The 22,583-nt window shown below is 38.0% G+C and overlaps 1 protein-coding gene across 2 annotated transcripts in view; it reads right to left on the bottom strand.

Annotated features, from left to right (window-relative positions):
• Window positions 1-2,914: 2,914 nt before the first annotated feature.
• The window catches only part of RAB6A (RAB6A, member RAS oncogene family), an 84,490-nt gene continuing 64,821 nt past the window's right edge, over window positions 2,915-22,583 (bottom strand). For both annotated transcript variants that reach the window (XM_039219911.1, XM_039219910.1), the window contains exons 7-8: window positions 6,915-6,981; window positions 2,915-5,218 (exon numbers count right to left, since the gene is read on the bottom strand). In XM_039219911.1, the coding sequence (XP_039075842.1) occupies window positions 5,154-5,218; window positions 6,915-6,981 (132 nt within the window). In that variant the 3' untranslated portion in view covers window positions 2,915-5,153. The remainder of the gene's footprint in view (window positions 5,219-6,914; window positions 6,982-22,583) is intronic.

The following is a 22,583-nucleotide window of genomic DNA, read 5'->3' as shown; positions in this document are numbered from 1 at the left end:
TTTCACTTAGGTTGTACTGAGATTCATCTATATTGTTATGGGTATCAATTTATTCTGCTTCACTGCATTCTATATTCCATAGTATGCATGTATCATAATTTTTTTATACAGTATATTCACCTCTTGATGGACATTTGGGTTATTTCCAGTTCTTGGACAAGTAAAGCTATGAATATTTGTGTGCAAGTCTTCATACAGACACATGCTTTCATTTCTTGTGGGTAAATACTTGAGAATGAAATGGCTAGGTTAAATAAGTTTAACTTCTTTAGAAACTGCCACACTGTTTTTCCAAAATCTCTTACAAGCGACGTACGAGAGTTCAATTGCTCTTCATCTTCACCTACACTTGATACGGTGTCCTTTAAAGTTTTAGCCTAGGGGCGCCCGGGTGGCTTAGTCGGTTAAGCGTCCGACTTTCGCTCAGGTCATGATCTCGCGGTTTGTGGGTTCGAGCCCCGCGTCGGGCTCTGTGCTGACTGCCAGCTCGGAGCCTGGAGCCTGTTTCAGAGTCTGTCACTCCCTCTCTCTCTGACCCTCCCCTGCTCATGCTGTCTCTCTCTCTCCTAGAAATAAAAAAAAAAAAAAAAAAAAAAAGTTTTAGCCTAGTATGTGTATAGTGGCATCTCACTGTGGTTTTAATTTGCATTTCTCTAGTGACAAATGTCAAGCATTTTTTCATGCCATTTTTGCCGTTTGTGTATCTTCAGTGAAGCGTCTAGTCAAACTTTCATCTTTTTATTGGCTTGCTTTCCTATTAAGTTTTCTTCATATATTCTGAATACTGGTCCTTTATCAAGCATGAAATTGGCATGTATTTTCTCTCTGTGGCTTGCTTTTCATTCAGTTCCTTGGGGTCTGTTCCTTGTGGACCTGTTTCCTTCAGGTCCTTGGTTCCTCACTGGCTGCTGGTTGGAGGCTGCTGTCAGCTCCTTCCTAAGTGGGCCTCTCCACAGGAGCTCACAAGGAGACTGCTCCACAGAGGCAAATGAGATGAGTCAGAGAGATTGGCAAAACAAGTGTTTTTCATAATCCAATCTTCAAAGTGACATCTTATCACTTTTCCTGTATTCTGTTCCTTAGAAGCAACAGAAGTTACCAGGTCCAGCCTATACTTAGGGGAAAAGGATCACACAAAGACATGAATACCAGGAGGCAGGGATCAGGAACTGTTTTAGAAGTGATACTCACAAAATATGTAGATGCTTATGAATACTGTCTTCATTTTCAGTACTTTAATTCTTGCTTTAGATTTCTGGAATTGCTACTAGAAGTTGCTATGTATCCTATTATCCTCTTAATCTTTTCTGTTTCTTTGCTTTCTAGTGAAGGGACTCAATTTAATGTTCCCACAAATCAGTGGAATGCAATCTACCATTTATCTAATGTGATCCTTAGTGCAACTATTATTCACACTTAATAGCTGTATTTGACTATTTAATGATTCTTTTTCCATATTGCTAGTATCTCCTTTCTTCAATATTTATCACGCCATTTAAAAATTGTTGGTCTTTTTGAATATTTCTGCTTCAGACGGTATTCACTTTTTCTAAACATTTTGTTTTAATTTTTTTTAATGTCTTTATTTTATTTTGAGACACAAAGAGAGGGAGCGGGTGAAGGGCAGAGAGAGAGGGAGACACAGGCTCTGAGCTGTCAGGACAGAGCCCAATGCGGAGCTTGAACCCATGGACTGTGAGATCATGACCTGAACCGAAGTCGGACCTTAACCGACTAAGCCACCCAGGCGCCCCTCTAAACTTTTTCTTAAGTTTATTTATTTTTAAGAGAGAGAGAGTGTGAATGAGGTAGGGGCTGAGGGTGGGGGGCAGAGCATCTGAAGCAGGCTCTGTACTGACAGCAGAGAGCCCAACATGGGCCTTGAATTCACAAACCATGAGATCATGACCTGAGCCAAAGGCAGATGCTTAAGTGACTTGAGCCACCCAGGCACCCTGGTATTCACTTTTTCCTTTGAGGCAGTTTCAGCTATCCAACTACTCTGTCTCGTGGCTCCAAATTCTTCTAGGGGTATGTGTTACAAATCTGGGAAGGTACACTGGGCAAGGGTCAAAGACCAGAAATGTCAAGTGTTTAAGGAGGGGAGGAGACAAACTGTGGGACAGAGGCCCAGGAACCATGAGACCACATGTAATTGCTCCCATTCAGTAACATCCCACTAAACCACACTTTATTTCAAAGCCTTACCTTAAAACTAGTTTAGGAGAAGCCACTCTTGCAGGAGGCAGTCACCTAGATTACAGCCCATTAACAGAAGTTTTGAAAGGGAAAGGGTAGAGTGAGTGAAAGGCCTAAGGTAGGAAGGTCATTCTCTACCTATTTTCATCAACTCCTCACTGAGTTTACACTGCCCTTATATTACCCCAGTGGCCACCTGAACCCATAGTCTGGCCTGTATCTTGCCTTTCTGTAGTAAGGGAAACAGCTATCATTTGTGCCAAGGCAAAGGGTTCAGCACTTTTTTCTGTAAAGGGCCAGACAGTAAATATTTTTGGCTTTTGGGACCATTCTGTCACAACTATTCAACTCTACCTTTGCAGCAAATTCCAAAAGAAATTTAACTTAAAAACAGGTAGCAGGCTGGATTTGGTGAGAGGGCAGTAGTTTGCTGTCCCTGTCCCTAGGCAAAGGCAAGGTTAGGAGGAGGAAAAGCAAAACATAAACTACTTTTCTTAATATATTATATCTTTGCCTCCACCAGTAGCCCTGTCTTTCAAGTTGTAGCCACTCACCCTCACTTGTAACAGCTGAAAAGTCTTCTGAATCCCTAGGGATTTCTTAGTGCTGTTTTGTTATTTTTCTGGATTTCAAGTTCCCTTTATAGTTCTAAGGAGGAAGTAAGAAATTCATACTAATTTACTACCTTGGCAGGAATAGAAAACCAAGTCATTAATTGTTTTTGTTTGTGTTTTATTTATATATATTTTGGCAGCAAAATTGTTTATTAAAAAAAAATCTGGACTATGAACACACTTCACTGCTTCAGTTGAAGAACCCCAAGCCAAATAAAAAGACCAATATTAAAAAGCAGCATAACTGGTTACTGTTTTAAAGATACATAAAAAGAATCAAACACTACAGTGTAGGAAGACAATCACCCCCATGTCAGAAATCACAACTTCTTCCAAATAAAGAATATGACCCATCTGCCATATTGAATTTATATTTATTTCAGGACATGCCATGTCAAAATAAAACAAAAGAGTCAACCCTTGCCTTTAACAATAATATTGTATTATAAAAGCACTTTACAACTCCATCCCATCTTTGAGTATAAGTTACTGGTATGTGGGCTAATGATTTTCTGAAAGCATTTCTCTATTCAGACCCATAATTCAAGTGCTCTCTGAATATTACAAGGTGACAATAAGTGGGAACTGGAGAAGGAAGAGGAAAGAGAGGGGAATAAGGTTCTCCCAGTTAAGGGTTTTGTTGCAATGAGGGGATGAGGAAGTATGAAGATATTTTTTGTTGTCTTTTCATCTTTATACTGTGTTAAGTAATGCTTACAACGTAAATTCAGCAGGCTTTTTCTGAGCTGTAACTCAGAAATTTTCGTCCTGCAAATAATGTATTTACAAATGTGTTTATTAACTTACACAGCAATCTCACAATAACTAGTAAAGATTAAAATGGTGCACTCCTAGTATATTTGTTTACAGTGTTTTAAGGGAAATATATATTGCCATGGTGATGAAGCTCTAAATAGATTGGACAAAACATCTAAAAATTGAAAGTAGTTTTTAAAAAAAGGCAAAGAAATAAATACCACCAAAGAAAAAAGATTAATTGTAGCTTAAATATGAAACTAAATCACTAGTTAATTAACCAAACTATACAGATCTAATAAAAAGCAAAAACAGCCTGAAAGACCCAACATTTAAAAAAAATGCTAAAAAATAAGGCATAAATCTGCATAATATTAAGTTTTATTTCCATTCTCTCCTTTCCCTCTTCTATGTATGCTTTTCCATATCTGCCTCTAGGGGCTTATAAGAAAGTTGTTTCCATTTTCAATCTGACCTCAAATGTCCTGAGCAAAGCATTTGCTATTCTGTTGAGGATTCTTTTGTTTTTAAGCTTCAGATATCATTGTTTCTACTGGTTATTGTAGTTTTGATCAAGGTACAAAGCTTAAATTCTTCCACTGGTTCTTCTTAAAAGAATTTGATTTCTGTAGTGCCTTGCCTCCATAACATTTTTTGAAAAAAAAGAAAGAAAACCCAAGAGAAGTCTATTGCTTACAAAAGTTTTCTTCTTTTTTTAAACAAACAGAATAACTCTATGTTGACAATTTTTAAATCTTGGGAGAAATAGTTCACTGGGAGAATTCAATATTAAAAACATGTTCTGAAGCACTATTACTCTTCTCTACCAGAGACTAACATGTGAAAGGGTCATCTGTTTTGGTCTGAAATACATTTTATGTTCATTTGGTTTGTAAGTACTCAGTGGGTTCATTAGCACTAATTTTGAAGATGCATCAGAACGCTTTTCTTATTTAAGCACTGCCTACCATGATAGTTGAGTTTTGACCTCAAATAAAGTCTAAGTAGTTTATATCAGCACTCAAGAATAATTTTGGACATCTTGGCCCAAGGCCTAGAGCAAGTGGTATCACTAAACTTGAAGGATAACTCCAGGGGGTTTGGTCTGACTCCTGCTTTGTCATACCTCATTCGTGTTGAGGGAGAGATGGTAAGAATAGGGAATGCAGTAAGGGAGGTGAGAAAAGCAGAGAGAGAGCAAGTAGGCAGGCAAGTGCTGCTGTGAACAAATAAATGCTCTTTAACCTAACCACATACTGTTGGAATTTCCATCATTTTGAAGTACATTATCCCAACACTGAAAAGGAAAAAAAAATTGAGAAAACGTATCTAATTTTTAAAGTTACCACTTGGAATATGTTGGAATCATTTGGCTTTTTGTAAAATATAAATAATGAAGACACTGACTTTTTTGTGCTTGTGAAGCTAATAGATCATCTCCACGAGACAGGCAGCAATGATGAATTGCAATACGTTATTACTGAAGGGAAAAGGTTCAAGCCAATATTCACACTGCAGTCAATGAAAGAGTAAGGGAGCCAAAGCAGTGAGCATCTGGAGAAAAGTTGAAGATGCCATGGAAGATTAGCAGGAACATCCTCCTTCACTGACTGGTTGCTCCTGAGGCTTTTCCAGTTTTATGTCAATCACTGAAACAAAAGTTAAGGAGCTATAAACGGGAAAGTATAATTCCAATTCTGCTGAACACTGACATCTCTTGCAAGCTCCTTCCATTCCTACTGGTTTCAGAACCAATACGACCATTATTTCCTACTACAGCTAGCTCACTATAACAAGGTGCTCAAAGGGAATAAACTTGCTTATATCTACTATATGCAACAAGGGTGAGAATAAAATTAAGCCCTATTCATGGAAATTTATTCTAAGGAAATTATAGGAGCAAGAAACCATGTAAAGATGATATTCCTTATGGGATTATCTATAATAAAATTCTGAAAATAGCCTACAAGAGAGTTCAAGGAGAGAATTTAATAAATGATAGGACTTCAACTCCGTAGAACACATTATGTTATTAAAAGTAATAAAGGCTTAGGGGTGCCTGGGTGGCTCAGTTAGTTAAGCATCCGACTCCTAATTTTGTCTCAGGTCATGATCTCATGGTTCATGAGATCAAGTTCCACACCAGGCTCCAGGCTGAATAGTGCAGAGCCTGCTTGGGACTCTCTTTCTCCCTCTCTCTCTGCCCTTTCCCTATTTGTGCATACTCTCTATTTCAAAATAATTAAACTTTAAAAAAACTTTTAAAAAATAAAAATAAAGGCTTAGAAAACATACAATAGCTAGCAGTGGGAAAAGCTGAACATAAAGTGCTAAGAATTCTATGGCTTAATAAAAATGCATATGGAAAAACAATAAAGGTAAATATAAAACAATTAAAATATCAAAATCCTTTGAAATAACTATTATCCCATGTTACTTTATTATATCCTGTTTCTGAAAGTAGAGGCCATGATAATACTCAAGACAGAGTTACTTCTTGCTGTGCCAAGCACAAAGCTCAAGAAAAACCAACAGAGGAAAACATATACTGTAGGGAAAAGACCCAGAGCCAATGGGACTCAAAATTAAGAGGAAAAAACGGTGATTCTAAGTTTCCTGCTCATTAAAAATCAAGCAAGAAAACAAACACAAACTCTTTCATTGATTAATTGTAGTGAGCAGCAGGCTACAAAGGGTGCACTGGAACCACCGTATCTCGTGTGCTATAGAAAACCTTGGAGCTTCAGGGGGCCTATGTGGCTCAGTCAGTTAAGTGTCTTGATTTCAGCTCAGGTCATGATCCCACAGTTTGTGCATTGGAGCCCGCATCGGGCTCTATGCTGACAGCTCAGAGCCTGAAGCCTGCTTCAGATTCTTGTGTGTGTCTATCTGCCCCTCCCCCACAGGTGCACACCTCTCCCTTTCCCTCTCTCTCAAAAATAAAGTGTTAAAAAAATGTTACAAAGAGGGGCGCCTGTGTGGCTCAGTCGGTTAAGCATCCGAGTTCAGCTTAGGCCATGATCTCAAGGTTCATGGGTTCAGGCTCTGTGCTGACAGCTAGCTCAGAGCCTGGAGCCTGTTTCAGATTCTGTGTCTCCCTCTCTCTCTGACCCTCCCCTGCTCACGCTGTCTCTCTCTCTCTCTTTCAGAAATAAATAAAACATTAAAAAAAAGTTTTAAAAAATGTTACAAAGAAAAAAAACAAGAAAACCTTGGAGATTCTACACTCCTAAGCCATCAATTCCTGGCTATAAAAGGTAATGGCATAATATTCCTTAGTCAACCAAGTGGAGCTCTAAAGACTAATGTTAACAATACAATTTTCTGATGAAACAAAAAGGATACTATCTTCTCTGCTTCTGTCCTGTGTGCTTTCCATTCCAGGCAAAGCTGCTGCAACACGTCGGAAGAGCTGTGGAAAAAAGAAATGTGATAATCGGAAGGGAAAATTTAGCAAATGGTATCAAATGAAAGTGGATGACCACTGGATGGTGAGTTAAAAGATATGGCTTCTGGGTTACTTCTCATTTAGATCTTAGCATAATGAAAGCATATTAAAATGTCTATTTATTCTATAAATGAATACTATATGCAGTATGCCATATACAAAGTATGAGCATTACGTTCCAACTGGTGGATCAGACGTGAACAAAGAGCTAAGAAGTAAGCAGCAAAAATGCCATTTGAGTCATAAAAATAAAGTTCTATAACAACTCCGAGTAAGGACAGATTGCTCATTTAGGAAAACTGGATAGTGGTATTCCTGTATTTTATAAAGGGTTACCTTCTAAAGTCTGTGAGTATATGGTAAAAGTCAGTCTAGTCAAAATTACCCTGGACAATTCCTTAGGAAAGCACTGTTAGAGACTAACACACCACCTTTCAAATCCAACACAGATGGCTTTTCTTCCATCACTGGAAAAAGCACCAGTTAAAGTGGCTGGCTTGTGTATGAGGTGTGACGTTATGAAAAATATCTTCAAAACAAGAATCACAGTCAAGCCCAATGAGGTGGTCACTTTGAGAGGCATGTGGGAACAGAAACCGACTGAAGGAACAATAGATTCATACCTATCATGTGCCCAATACTAAGCATCTACTCACTGGGTAGAATGGCAGGTGAAACTGCCTGATTTCTTTCTTTCTTTGCTTTTTTGGCATGCAGTGTTAAAATTCCTAGAAGTTAAATACACATGTGATATAACTCCCTTGTACAAAATATCTGCTTGTTTGAGTCACTGTCTCAGGTTCTCTGAGGACACAGAAATGAACAAGATGTAGTTTTTAAAATTTTATTTATTTATTTACTTATTTTAATGTTTTTATTTATTTCTGAGAGAGACAGAGACACACAGCATGAGCAGGGAGGGTCAGAGAGAGAGGGAGACACAGAATCCAAAGACAGGCTCCAAATTCTGAGGTGTCAGCACAGAGCCCAATGCGGAGCTCCAACCCACCAACTGTGAGATCATGACCTGAGCCGAAGTCAGATGCTCAACCAACTGAGCCACCCAGGCCCCCCAAGATGTAGTTTTTTAATTCAAGGAGCTCACCGTCTACTGAAAGAGACAGATGCAAACAATTCTTTATGTCACAGTGTGGTAAGTGCTATAAACCAAAGAAGTACAGGGAATCCTAGGATGGCTCAATCAGTTAAGTGTCTCTTTCTTTTTTTTTTAAATGTCTATTTATTTTTGGGAAATAGCATGTGCATACAGAGAGGGGAACAAAGGATCCAAAGGGAGCTCTGTGCTGACAGCAGACAGCTGTAGAGAGCCCAATGTAAGGCTCAAACTCATGAACCCCAAGATCATGACCTGAAGTCCAATGCTTAACTGACTGAACCACACAGGTGCTCCAAGAGTCTGACTCTTGATTTGGGCACAGGTCATGATCTCACAGTTCCCAACCCCACATTGTGCTCTGCGCTGACAGTATGGAGCCTGCTTGGGATTCTCTCTCTCTTCCTCGCTTTCTGCCCCTCCCCCATTTGTACGCATGCATGGATGTGCTCTCTCTCTCTCAAAAATAAACTTAAAAACAAACAAGGAATGGGGCGCCTGGGTGGCTTAGTCGGTTAAGCGTCTGACTTTCGCTTAGGTCATGATCTCGCGGGTCGTGGGTTCGGGCCCCACATCGGGCTCTGTGCTGACTGCCAGCTCAGAGCCTGGAGCCTGTTTCAGTCTGTGACTCCCTCTCTCTCTGACCCTCCCCTGCTCACGCTCTCTCTCTCCTAGAAATAAATAAAACATTTAAAAACAAACAAACAAACCAACAAACAAGGAAGTACAAAATGATATGAGGACACAAGTAGAAGAAAAGAAGGCCCTTCTCAGGATACTGGGAAAAATCTTTGGGTGGAAACATTTCTGTTGGGATTTAAAGCAGTTTAAAATTTTTACTTGGCTAGGGTGCCTAGGTGGCTCAGTTAGTTGAATGGCTGACTTTTGATTTTGGCTCAGGTCATAATCCCAGAGTTGCGGGACTAAGCCTCACCTGGGCTCCATGCTGAGCATGCAGCCTGCTTAAGATTCTGTCTCCTCCTGCCCCTCTCCCCTGCTCTCTCTTAAAAAAAAAAAATTACTTGGATGTACTTCACTACGCAAAGTGCTCAGAGTTTGGGGTGCCTGGGTGGCTCAGTCGGTTAAGTGTCTGGCTTCAGCTCAGGTCATGATCTCGCCCTTCATGGGTTCGAGCCCCACATCAGGCTCTGTGCTGACAGCTAGCTCAGAGCCTGGAGCCTGTTTCAGATTCTGTATCTCTGTCTCTCTCTCTGACCTTCCCCTGCTCACACTCTCTGTCAGAAATAAACAAAAACATTAAAAAAAAATTTTTTTTTAAAGTGCGCAGAGTTTAAGTGTTCCACAAATATTGCTGAATCCAAATGACAAGGAACAGAAACAATAGGCGGTCAACAAAGGGATGAAAGAATGGAACTCTAAGTAATCTGTTTAGAGAAAGTAATATAGAAAAGGACAAATTTTCATCTGTGGGCCATAGTCTAGTGGGACAGGATTAGGGAAGACGAGAAAACGTATAATTGTTTTGGTTCTATAAGGTTTAGTAGCATTTTAGAGATGTACTAAAGTCAGGGCTAGCCTCAACATTCCCCCTTGTGCTTGAAACTACTGAAATTGGAAGTGTGTGGACTATACATTATGGCTACATGGCTAAGTGTTAAAATCACTGAGGCCAAGACTGAATATCACCATTATAGACTGAATTTCCGGGATGTACAGTCTGATCTAGTGCCACATTTGGTTCAAATCCCTGAACCATGTTCAGAGAAAAGCACAAGATACATTCAAGGGTGTTTAGGTAGTCCAGACTGGCTAGAGCATAGAATATGTAAAAGGATTAGAAAGAAGCTGTATACATTAAAGGCCAGAATAAGAATGATGTGGAAAGCATATTAACTTTGTCCTGCAGATAAAGGTAGGCGCTAAAAACTACAGTTTGCATAAGGAATTTTATCAGTGATTCTATTTACTATGGCTACAAAGATCTACAAATCACATATTGGAAGTGAAAGGGAGGAATGGCAAAACCCTAAAAGCTAAAGGGTGAAGGGCTTAAAATAATAGTACACTTACCTATTATCGCAGAAATTAAGGGAAGTCATTAGGTAAATTGCTGAGAACCGATTTGTTACATAGAAAGTCTGTAATAAACAGTAACTCTGCTTCTACTAGAGACTAGTCATAAAAATTCATGGATGGCACTGTGGGCTAGGGGAACAGAAAAATTTTCCACGTTGTGAAATCTGGCAGTGAATGCTAGAACTACAGTAAAACACTAACAGGTGTAAAATTCTGCTTTAAGAAGCTACTTTGAACTGGTGGGAAAGGTGTGGGGGTTGGGAAAATATTAGAACAGAAATGAAACGTTCTTACTGAGGTATATCTAGAAATCTTCCCCAAGATCTCACAGTTGCTTCTGACATGAAATATTTATTAAAATGTTTATGTGCTCAAAATGCACAATCTTGGGGCACCTGGGTGGCTTAGTCGGTTAAGCGTCTGACTTTCACTTAGGTCATGATCTCACGGTTCGTGGGTTCGAGCCCCGCGTCGGGCTCTGTGCTGACAGCCAGCTCAGAGCCTGGAGCCTATTTCAGAGTCTGTATCTCCCTCTCTCTGACCCTCCCCTGCTCACGCTGTCTCTCTCTCTCCTAGAAATAAATAAAAATGTTTAAAAAAAAAAATGCACAATCTTTTCAGCTTTTAAGGATATCCAAGTTTATTACACGCTACCTTAAAAACAGATTTTTTCGGGGTACCTGAGTGGCTCAGTCGTTTAAGTGTCTAACTTCAGCTCAGATCATTGTCTGGCAGTTTGCAAATTTGAGTCTTGCATCAGGCTCTCGGTGGTCAGCCAGGAGCCTGCTTTGGGATCCTCTGTATCCCCTCTCTCTCCCCCTCCCCAACTTGTATATGTTCTCTCTCAAAATAAACAAACATTAAAAAAAAAATTCATTAAAAAAATGGATTTGTGTGTATGTGTGGGAGACATTAAGAAGGTTTACTTACTTTCTGTAAGTTTTGATGCTTTAAAAAAAGTACATACCTAATGAGGTCTTTCGAGAGGGTATTATTATATTCTTATGTATTAATATATTCTTATCTGTCTACCTATTCTCACTGTATAACACAGCTTTTAATGTGTTTCAAAAAGAGTATAAAATTTGAGCCAAGAAACTCTATACTAACTACCCTATTATTATAGTTTTGTGACCTTGAGTGTGTTAATTTCTCTAATCCTTACATTCTTTCTAATAAAAAGGGGCTAAAGTTATGAGGTTCAACTTATTTTTACCTTTGAAAGTAATTAGAAAAAAGTATGTTAGGAAAGTTTCTTTGAAAAGTTATGTGTGAAATCCTTCCCTCTATTCCAGTGATTCTCGATATAGAATGAAACTATATCATAAGTGTTTTAGAAATCACTAATTCTATATCATACGTTTTTTTAGAAATCACTAATTTTTCACAAAGTCCTTACCTTCTTTCAAATAAATGTTTTTCTTCTGATAAGCACTGATGATTTTAGAAGTTAAAGATCAAGAAGTGTTTCTGTTTTTTTCCCATTTCCCAGTACTATAAAATTATAGAATATAAGAAAGGTGACACCCATACACTTAATACTCCACTAAAAGAATGTACTAAATCTCAGATGAAAAGTCAGGTGAAGCCTTAAATAATTACTTTCTCATTACCATTTCCTTCAGCAATTTAAACCCCATACCACTTTCACAAAAGAAAGCAATATTACTGCATTTTAAAAAACAGAAAAAAGAGGGGTAAAAGTTTTTTCATAGACCCTCTTTTTATGAAATATTGAATGGAATGAAAAATATTACTTAAATGTCCTATATAAAACAAATGATTGTGTGAGGTATTATTAATTATTGTAGTTCTAGCCCTGATAGTATTTTTATTAAGAAAACAAACAACTATAACAATATTCTTTAAGACATAAACAGGATCTTAGAGTTGAGTGCTTAAACCAGCTTAAAGAGCAAAGGGCTGGGGCCCCTGGGTGGCTCAGTTGGTTAAGTGGCCAACTTGGGCCCAGGTCATGATCTCACAGTTCATGAGTTCGAGCCCCATGTTGGGGCTCTGTGCTGACAGCTTGGAGCCTCAAGCCTGCTTCAGATTCTGTATCTCCCTCTTTCTCTCTGCCCTTCTGCCGCTCATGTGCTCTCTCTCTCTCTCTCTCAAAAATAAACATTAAAAAATACTTTTAAATAAAGAGCAAAGGATTTACAGACAAAAGAGCAGTACTGTGCAGGAATAAATTTGTTTTATTTTAAGCCAAAATTCATAGGCATTTAGGCCCAATCACTTGAACCATGGTCAGACATTAATGATGCATTAATAAAATCTCTCCCAGAATTATTTAAATTTTCTTTACTTTTATGAGAGAGAGAGAGAAAATGAGCAGGGGAGGCTCAGAGAGAGAGAGGGACACACACAGAATTTGAAGCAGGCTCCAGGCTCTGAGCTGTCAGCACAGAGCCCGATGTAGGGCTCAAACTCATAAACCATAATTATATGGAAACCAACTTGACAATAAACTATCTGTAAAAAAAAAAAAAAAAGACCCTCATAAACCATAAGATCATGAGCTGTGTTGAAGTTGGACACTTAACCAACTGAGCCACCCAGGTGTCCCCTCCTAAAATTATTTAAAAAGTAAACAGAGCAATAGAGAAAGCCTACTTTCAGCTTTTATTATGTATATTATAACCCTGTATATAAGAGAGTAGGGAGAAGGAATCCAATTAGCAGATCAGCAGAAAGCTAGAAAATATCTCTGTACATGGAAAATACAACTAGATGGTACCTTTAGTACGGATAAACATATCTTCTATACAGAAAGACTACTATGTACCTTCCGGTGAAAATACATGATGATTTTGTCAAATGAGTACAATGCACAATCATCAAAAGTAACTGTACATTTGCAAACATATATGGCTGAACACACACAGGCAGGTAAGCTTGTGATTCCCAGTGTTTTCCAAGACAGTGACTGAACTGTGAAATTTACCTGGTGAATGTCTGACTAATCAGGACCATTTCTGAGTTGTGACTAACCAACAATAAAAACTCAGAAGTCTGAGATGATTTCTTCATAATAATTTCTGCTGATATGTGTTACTTATTAAATATATAATTTAAGTAAAAAACCTATTTACTTTGTTATTAGATAACATACAGAATTCAGGTATAAACTGGCCTTCTATGTTAAAAAACAAAACTAAACTAAACTAAGCATGCACATGCTAAATAGTCTCAGTTGCTACATTTATCAGATATATTAAGTTTTACCCCCATAAATTTAATATCACCTCCAGTTTTGGTAACAGCAGTCTAGCTTGTATAGGACTAACACTCTTGTAGTTAGCAATTATTAACTCTGGGAAAACTATAAAAAAAAAAAGAAAAAAACAACCAGGGGCGCCTGGGTGGCTTAAGTCGGTTAAGTGTCTGACTTTCGCTTAGGTCATGATCTCGCAGTTCGTGGGTTCGAGCCCCGCGTCGGGCTCTGTGCTGACTGCCAGCTTAGAGCCTGGAGCCTGTTTCAGTCTGTGACTCCCTCTCTCTGACCCTCCCCTGCTCACACTGTCTCTCTCTCTCTCTCTCTCCTAGAAATAAATAAAACATTAAAAAAAAAAAAAAAACAACCATTTAAAGGTTCTCAATAGCAACAAAAAACAGATATGAATTAGGAGGAATTCAACTCTGGGAAGAAGGGAACCCATACTCACTGGGTAAGATCCCATGTTTATATAGGTTTTCCCAAGAGCCATTCCTAGCCTCTACAATATGGGGTGGCCAGACCCCATGCAGGAAACTAGGATTTTAAAGGTCTGAGGTGCCAGTTGACTGCTTGTGTGGCTGGACTGAGGAAGGAAATAACAAAAAGGAGGAAGCCAAGGGAGTGAACCCTTAAGTGTACATATAAATTTCCTGCAAATCTCAGTTGACTCTTTAATGGTACATATATAGGAGAGACTTCAAGGAGCCCATCTGAAAGCAATAGCTAGAAGGCAGGAAGAAATGAGCAGACCTTAGTTACTGCCCTGCTTGAGGGATAAAGTTTAGCGTTTGAATCACACAAAAACAGAAAAAGCTTCATAAATACTTCAGGCTTTCTACAAATCCATCAAAAAAACACAAAACATTTAAGATTCCACAAGTTCACGGTGATCAGCCAGAAATATAAAAACCTGCTAAAATAAAACCCAGCATTTTGCAGAGAAAAATAACAGAGACCAGAATCTCTATAAATTATACACAATGCTGAGCAAACAACCAAAAATTACATAAAGAAACAGGACAATTTAACCTAAAGGAAAGAGAAAAACAGCCAGTAAAAACAGACTCAGGGATGACTCATATGTTGGATTAGACAATAAATTCAAAGCAACTACTATATATATGTTCGAGGACTTGAAGGTAACAATGCCACAATGATCAAACAGTGGGGTATTCCAAAAGAGAAATGGAAATGTAAAGAAACAAAGGAAAAATCTAGAGTCTGAAATGATAAATTCACTGGATGGACTCAATAGCAGTTTGGATATGGAAGAAAAAGACTAGTGAACTTGAAGACACACCAAGAATATTATCCAATCCGAAAGAGTAAAAATAGGATTAAAAAAAAGAGCAAAAGTCCAAGTGACCAGTGAGATAAAATCAAGCCATTTAACTGATGTGCCACTGGAATTCCAGAAGAAGAGAAATGAAGAAAATGGGGGAGGAAAAATACATTAAAATGACACATTACATACAGAATTATTCTTACAATGGCCTTTTGGGCTAATTGACAGCTGAGCAAATTCATCACCAGGAGACCTCAATAAAAAACAGTAAGGTTATGGGGCACCTCGGTGGCCAGTCAGTTAAGCATCCAACTTCAACTCAGGTCATGATCTCACAGTTCGTGGGTTCGAGCCCAGTGTCGGGCTCTGTGCTGACAGCTAGCTCAGAACCTCGAGCCTGTTTCAGATTCTGTACCTCCTTCTCTCTCTGACCCTTCCCTGCTCATGCTCTCTCTCTCTCTCTCTCAGAAATAAAACATTAAAAAAAATTTTAAATAATTTTTAAAAACCCAGTAAGGTTAGGGACGCCTGGGTGGCTGAGTTGGTTAAGTATCTGACTTCAGCTCAGGTCATGGTCTCATGGTTCATGGGTTCAAGCCTCACATCAGACTCTGTGCTAACAGCTCAGAGCTTGGAGACTGCTTTGGATTCTGTGTCTTCCTCTCTATCTCTGCCTCTCCCCTGCTTGTGATGTGTCTCTCAAAAGTAAATAAATGTTAAAAAAAAAAAAAACAAAAAAAACAGGGGCACCTGAATGGCTCAGTCAGTTGGGCGTCCGATTTCGGCTCAGGTCATGATCTCACGATCGTGGGTTTGAGCCCTCCATCGGGCTCTGTGCTGACAGTTAGCTCAGAGCCTGGAGCCTGCTTCAGATTCTGTATCTCCCTCTTTTTCTGACCCTCCCCCTGCTCATGCTGTTTCTCTCTCTCTCTCTCAGAAATAAATAAAACATTAAAAAATAATTTTAAAAAAATTTAAAATTTAAAATTAAAAAAAAAAAAAAAAAAAAAACGGTTAAGTGTCCTTGATTTTGGCTCAGGTTATGACCTCATGGAATGTGAGATCAAGCCCTACGTTGGGCTCTGCACTGGCAGTGCACAGCCCGCATCGGATTCTCTCTCTTCTCTCTCTATGCCCCTTACCCACTCACACTCTCTCTCAAAATAAATAAATAAACATTAAAAAAAAAAAAAAACAGTAAAGACAGTTATATATGCTAAAAGGAAATGATACCAGATGAAATTCATATCTGTAAGAAGGAAAGAAGGAACACTGGAAATAGTAAATATATGGGTAAACAGAAAAAGCTGGCCTGTCTCTTAATTACTTTTTATTTATTTTTAAAAATTTTTAACATTTTTATTTATTTTTGAGAGATAGAGCTCAAGTGGGGGAGGGACAGAGAGAGAGAGAGAGGGAGACACAGAATCCCAAGGAGGCTCCAGGCTCTGAGCAGTCAGCACAGAGCCTAACACGGGGCTCGAACCTACAAACTGTGAGATCATGACCTGAGCCAAAGTCGGACACTTAACCAACTGAGCCACCCAGGTGCCCTTAATTATTGTTTAAAGCAAAAATTAAGACAGTTATTATGGGGTTCATGATGTATGTAAATATAAAATATGTGGCAACAGTAACACAAAAGATAGGTGCACAGGTGCAAAGGATGAAATGGTATATACACTCTAGTATAATCCCAAATGCAACCTCTAAAAAAGTTATTAAAGGTTTAGCTAAAAATAAAAAGGAATTAAATTACAATATAAAATATTTGATTAAACTAAAAATCACAGAGGGGCAACCAGATAACAAAGAGCAAATGACAGACATAAACCCAACTATTTATTAAATCTAAATAAACCAAACACTCCAATTAAAAAGCAGAGATTTTCAGATTGGATTTTTTAAAAAAGTGAGATCCAACTATATGCCATTTAAGAGCAACCCATTTTATAAGGAAAAAGATATACTAAGCAAACAAGCAATAAGAGAGCTAGTGTGACTATATTAAAATCAGATCAAAACTTAAGAGACAAGGAGTATTATTAGAGATAAAGAGGAACATTTCTTAAGACTTAAAGAGTCAAAGCATTAGGAAGACAATAACAATCCTAAATGTGTACGCACTCAATAACAGAACTTCAAAATACAAGAAGTAAAAGCTGACAGAACTAAATGGCAAAACAGGCAAATACAAATTTTGTACATTTTAATACCTCCCTTCAGTAACTGATAGAACTACAAAAATTAGTAAGACTCTTTAAGATATGAACAATGCTATCAACTATCTTTATACAACTGATATTTATAAAACATTATACCTGACAACTGTACAGGAACATTACAGTACACATGGAACATTCACCAAAACAGGCCATATGCTAGGCCATAATACAAATACCAATAAATTATGAATGACTGAAATGTTGCATGGTATATTCTCTGACCACAACAGAATTAAATTAGAAGCTGGAACAGTACAGGCAGCTAGAAGTGCCTCAAGTATTTGCAAATTAAACAACATTTTTCTGTATCTTCACTGATGTAGTCATTACATCCACATATACATACATTTCTCAAAATTCATCTAACTGTAAACTAAGATGTGTGTATTTCACTGTATACAAGTGTTGATCTAAATAAAAAAATGAGAAAAAGGTTCAATGTATGTTTAGCTGAATTCAAAGAAACTCAAGATGCAGGAGTATTTACATCTAGTTGCAGTCAAAATACGGAATGAAGTGGGGTGCCTGGGTGGCTCAGTCACTTAAGCGTCCGACTTTGGCTCAGGTCATGATCTCACAGTTCAAGCCCCGCATCAGGCTCTGTGCTGACAGCTCAGAGCCTGGAGCCTGCTTCAGATTCTGTGTCTGCCTCTCTCTCTGACCCACCCCTGCTCACACAGTCTCTCTCTCAGAAATAAATAAAAAATATTTTTAAAAACCAAAAAAAAACCCACAAAATACTGAATGAAGGACAATTTCTCACATAACCTAGATTCTCTAAGCTTGTTCAGTCTAAGAAAATTCTTAGGACAAAGTCAAGTTCATTAAGCAGATCTTTTTCTTCTTATGGCATAAGATGGCAGCTTTAACTATCTGCTAAAAAAAAAAAAAAAAACACAGCATATTATTCATTTATTCAATGACCATTTATTGAGTCCACTATGGTGGGAGGCAGAATTGACAAAAAAAAAATCTTCTATATTAAAAGTAAGGTAGTGCTACTTCAATAATTAGGAAAGGCACTTAATCTAAATTTTATTATGTTTTAACTTTTTAAATTATAAATAGCAGAGAGAGAAAAAACAGTATTTTATGAAAAGGGACAGTAACAGACAATGGAAATATCGAAACACAATAAACCTGGGAGACTTTAAGCAGTGTAGTATGGGTATATGGTGGCCAAAGATCAAGAGTGATGTATATGGGGGTCAGATCAGGATTTTGATGGCAGGACATAGCATACTCAGGACTTTGCTTAAAATTCAGGATAAAATTCATAAGTAACCTGGTCAAATGAGTATTTAAAAACAATGACTCTGATAGCAGGATGGAGAGTAATCTAAAGTGGGGCAAGACTGAAGGCAGATATCAGTTAATAAACTGTGGTAGCAGGCAAGGCAATAGACAACAGGGCCTTAATACAGGAAAGTCAACAAGAGTAGGTATCTTTTTTTTTTTTTAATGTTTTTATTTATTTTGGGTAGACAGAGAGAACACAAGCAGGAGAGAAGAGAGAGAGGGAGACACAGAATCTGAAGTAGGCTCCAGGCTCTAGCTGTCAGCACAGACCCTGATATAGGGCTCGAACACACAGACCATGAGATCATGACTTGAGCTGAAGTCAGATGCTTAACAAACTGAGCCACCCAGGCGCCCCAACAAGAGTAGGTATCTAAATGACTGCTTGTAAGACTTGAATACAAATGAGTCAAAAGAACTTCTGAGTTTCACTAGGTTTGTTCCCCTACTGCATGGAGACACATTTTGGCACTGGGATACATAATATTTATTTATTTATTTATGTATGTATTTATTTATTTTAATTTTTTTCAATGTTTATTTATTTATTATTATTTTTTTAATGTTTTATTTATTTTTAGGAGAGAGAGAGAGACAGCGTGAGCAGGGGAGGGCCAGAGAGAGAGGGAGTCACAGACCGAAACAGGCTCTAGGCTCTGAGCTGGCAGTCAGCACAGAGCCCGACGCGGGGCTCGAACCCACGAACCGCGAGATCATGACCTAAGCAAAAGTCGGACGCCTAACCGACTAAGCCACCCAGGCGCCCCTGGGATACATAATATTTAATTCCTTATTTTGGCTTCTACATAAGACAGGGCCTTTTAAGTGTAGGAAGTCTGTCTTGTATCTAGCAGGGGTTAGAGAATCAATATTTGTCCTATTAAAATGAATAGATTTGACATACTTGCTGAACCATCTCCATGGCTTAACAGGTCTTTTTACAAAGTATAGTTTGCATGAAACACCTCTTGAGATTCGTGTTAAAAATGTAGATTTTTAGGGCACTATCATAGACTTACTGAATCAATATCTAGAAGTAGTGCCCCAGGAACCTGTTATTTTATACAGGTTTCCAAGAAACTATTATTTATGCACATTAAAGTTTAAAACCATTAAGCAAGTCTTTAATCCTAGGAGATCTTCCTGGGGACAATCTGCCATTCTAAAAACCTTTGTACTTTCTTACCTTTGTTTGGATAGCAGGTATTCTACTCTCTACCAAAGATAGCAGGATGGGGGAAAAATACATCCCTAATCTCAACAATATGCTATATGAGTTTAAAAAATATCTGTCTTAGGGAAAACTTTTGTCACTAAGGTTTTTTCCCCTACTGCCAAAGTTTCCAATGGCATGATAAACATTAGATTTCCAAATATAAGCACTGAACTCCAAACATACAAAGTTCACTGCCCAAAGTCAGGAGTAAGTAGATTTGACTTGGACTTCATTTTAAAAAACCTGAATATTTCCACGGTGCCTGGGTGGCTGAGTTGGTTAAGCAACTCACTCTTGATTTTGGTTCAGATCTTATGGTTTATGAATCTGAGGCCCACACAGGGCTCTGTGCTGACAGTACAAAGCCTGCTTGGGATTTTCTCTCTCCTCCTCTCTCTGGCCCTGCCCTGCCTTCACTCTCTCTTTCAAAATAAATAAATCTTAAAAAAAATTTTTTTAAATATTTCCACATAGCCAATATATCCAGTGATATCAAAGGGTAGGTTAGGGGCGCCTGGGTGGCTTAGTCGGTTGAGCGTCCGACTTTTGCTTAGGTCATGATCTCGCGGTTCGTGGGTTCGAGGCCCGCGTCGGGCTCTGTGCTGACTGCCAGCTCAGAGCCTGGAGGCTGTTTCAGAGTCTGTCGCTCCCTTTCTCTCTGACCCTCCCCTGCTCATGCTGTCTCTCTCTCTCCTAGAAATAAATAAAAATATTAAAAAAAAAAAAAAAGGGTAGGTTAAAAAAAAGAAAAAAACTTTGGCATGATTTGTGAGTGCAACTGAAAGGAAAAAAAACATCTCTTCCATTTCTAGTTATTTAAATAATATTTTCAATGATACCCTATTTGATTAGTTTTAAGCTCCTTTATAAAAACAAATTCAAGGAAAAGGCAACCCATATGAGATTTATTTTTTTAGCTAATATTTAAAATCAACTAGTAATTTTGCCGCATGACAGAAATATATTCCATACGATTAATCACTGACAAAGGGGAAAATCTGAACCTAAGCACCTAAATGTGCTTATAACATAAGATTTAATTTCTTTTTTTTTTTTTTTTTTGTTTCATTCTCTCAATTGGTGGAGGAGAGGGGGAATGACTACTGGATTTTTGTTTTAACTAAATTATGCAAGATGACAAAGCAAGGGTCTATAAATATTGAAATAAAATTCTATTACTATGGTACTCCCTATAAAATGCAAAGTAATGGTTTTTGTGAGTTAAGAAAGAAGCTACAAAAAAAATTAAAGAGAGCTAGGTCTCTTCCTAAATTTGAAAACAGTAATTTTAATCATATTTGTATTTAAAAGATAATAAAATCAAGTCCCAATAGAATTAGGCACTTCAGCAAAATCACATATACAGATATGTATAAATAAGGAGAAATAGGGGCACCTGGTGCTCAGTCACTTGACCATCTGACTCCTGATTTCTGCTCAGAGTATGATCTTGCAGTTTGTGGGACCAAGCACCGTGTGAGGCTCCATACTGACAGCATGGAGCTTGCTTGAGATTCTCTCTCTCCCTTTCTTTCTCTCTGTCCCTTCCCTGTTCATTGCGTGTACTCTCTCAGAATAAATAAATAAACACTAAAATAAATTAAAAATAAAAATAAAAATAAAATAAATAAGGAGGAATAATAATGTAGCAAATAGGTTTTAAATTCAGGGTACGATTGTTTTGTAAAAAAAATTCTCCCTTCATTATCACTGGCTAGCTATATCTAGTGTTTGTATGGGTCAGGCTTTTAGAAAAAAATATGTGCCAAATGCTCAAAAAGTTCTAAAATCAAACTGCAGTAATGGTTGCACAATGCTATAAATTCCCTAAAACCACCCCCCAGTTGCTCAACATCACTTATTATCAAGGAAATACAAATCAAAACCACAATAGGATACCACCTCACACCTACGAGAATGACTAAAATTAACTACCCTACAACAGCACTACCCAGCAACTGCACTACTAGGTATTTATTCAAAGGATACAACAATGCTGATTGGGGCACATGCACCCCAATGTTTATATGTATAAACACATATGTACACATATGTACACACACACACACACACACACACACACACACACACAGAAATATTACTTGGCAATCAAAAAGAATGAAATCTTGCCATTTGCAACAACGTGGATGGAACTAGAATGTGTTATGCTCAGTCAGTCAGAGAAGGATAAATAACATGATTTCACTCATATGTGGAGTTTAAGAAATAAAACAGATGAACATAGGGGAAGGGAAGGAAAAATAAGATAAAAAGAGATAGGGAGGCAAACCATAAGAGATTCTTAAATACAGAGAACAAACAGGGTTACTGGAGGGGTGTTGGGTGGAGGAGGGGATAAATGAGTGATGGGAATTAAGGAGGCCACTTGTTGAGATGAGCAATGGGTGTTCTATGTAAGTGATGAATCACTAAAATCTACTCCTGATATCATTATTACACTATATGTTAACTAACTTGGATTTAAATAAAATTTTAAAAATTAAAAGAAAAAAAACAAAAAAACCCTGAATTATTCATTTAAAACAAGTGAATTTTGTGGTATGGAAATTATGCCTCAATAAAACCATTAAAAAATTACATGCTTATAAAATAGCAAAGGAATGGCATATCTCATTTTCTCAACATCCTGAGAATTATCTAAACTTGGAAGCAATTAAATACAATCATCAAGATGCTAGCTATCACTAGTGACCTATATGCTGAGGTTTTAGACTTCCAAATATCTGAGACTTCTCAGGGTCAGGATTAGAGGGCCAAAGCAATCCCTTTAGACATTAACCTAGCCTGAAAGATGTCCCAAAAGGCCATACTTTGACATATAAGCAACTAGCTCATATCCTTATCAAAATGTCCATAATAAAGGTAGATGAGACTACCCACTGCTTTGTCCTAGAACAGTGACAAATGATAAGTGCTAATTACTTCTATCACTCAAAAAATTTGAAGATTTTTGAGAGAGAGAGAGAGCATGTGGGGAGGGAGGGACAAAGAGAGAGGGAGACCCAGAATCTGAGCTGTCCGCACAGAGCCTGATGTGGGGCTCAAACCCACAGACTGTGAGATCATGACCTGAGCCGAAGTCAGAAGCTTAACTGACTGAGCCACACAGGCACCTCATATTATTCAAAATGTTTAATTATCTGTGG

Source organism: Hyaena hyaena, unplaced genomic scaffold (assembly GCF_003009895.1).
Source record: "Hyaena hyaena isolate Hyena2069 unplaced genomic scaffold, ASM300989v1 scaffold_848, whole genome shotgun sequence".
NCBI classification, from domain to species: Eukaryota; Metazoa; Chordata; class Mammalia; order Carnivora; family Hyaenidae; genus Hyaena; species Hyaena hyaena.
This window is presented reverse-complemented; position numbering and strand designations above follow the sequence as displayed.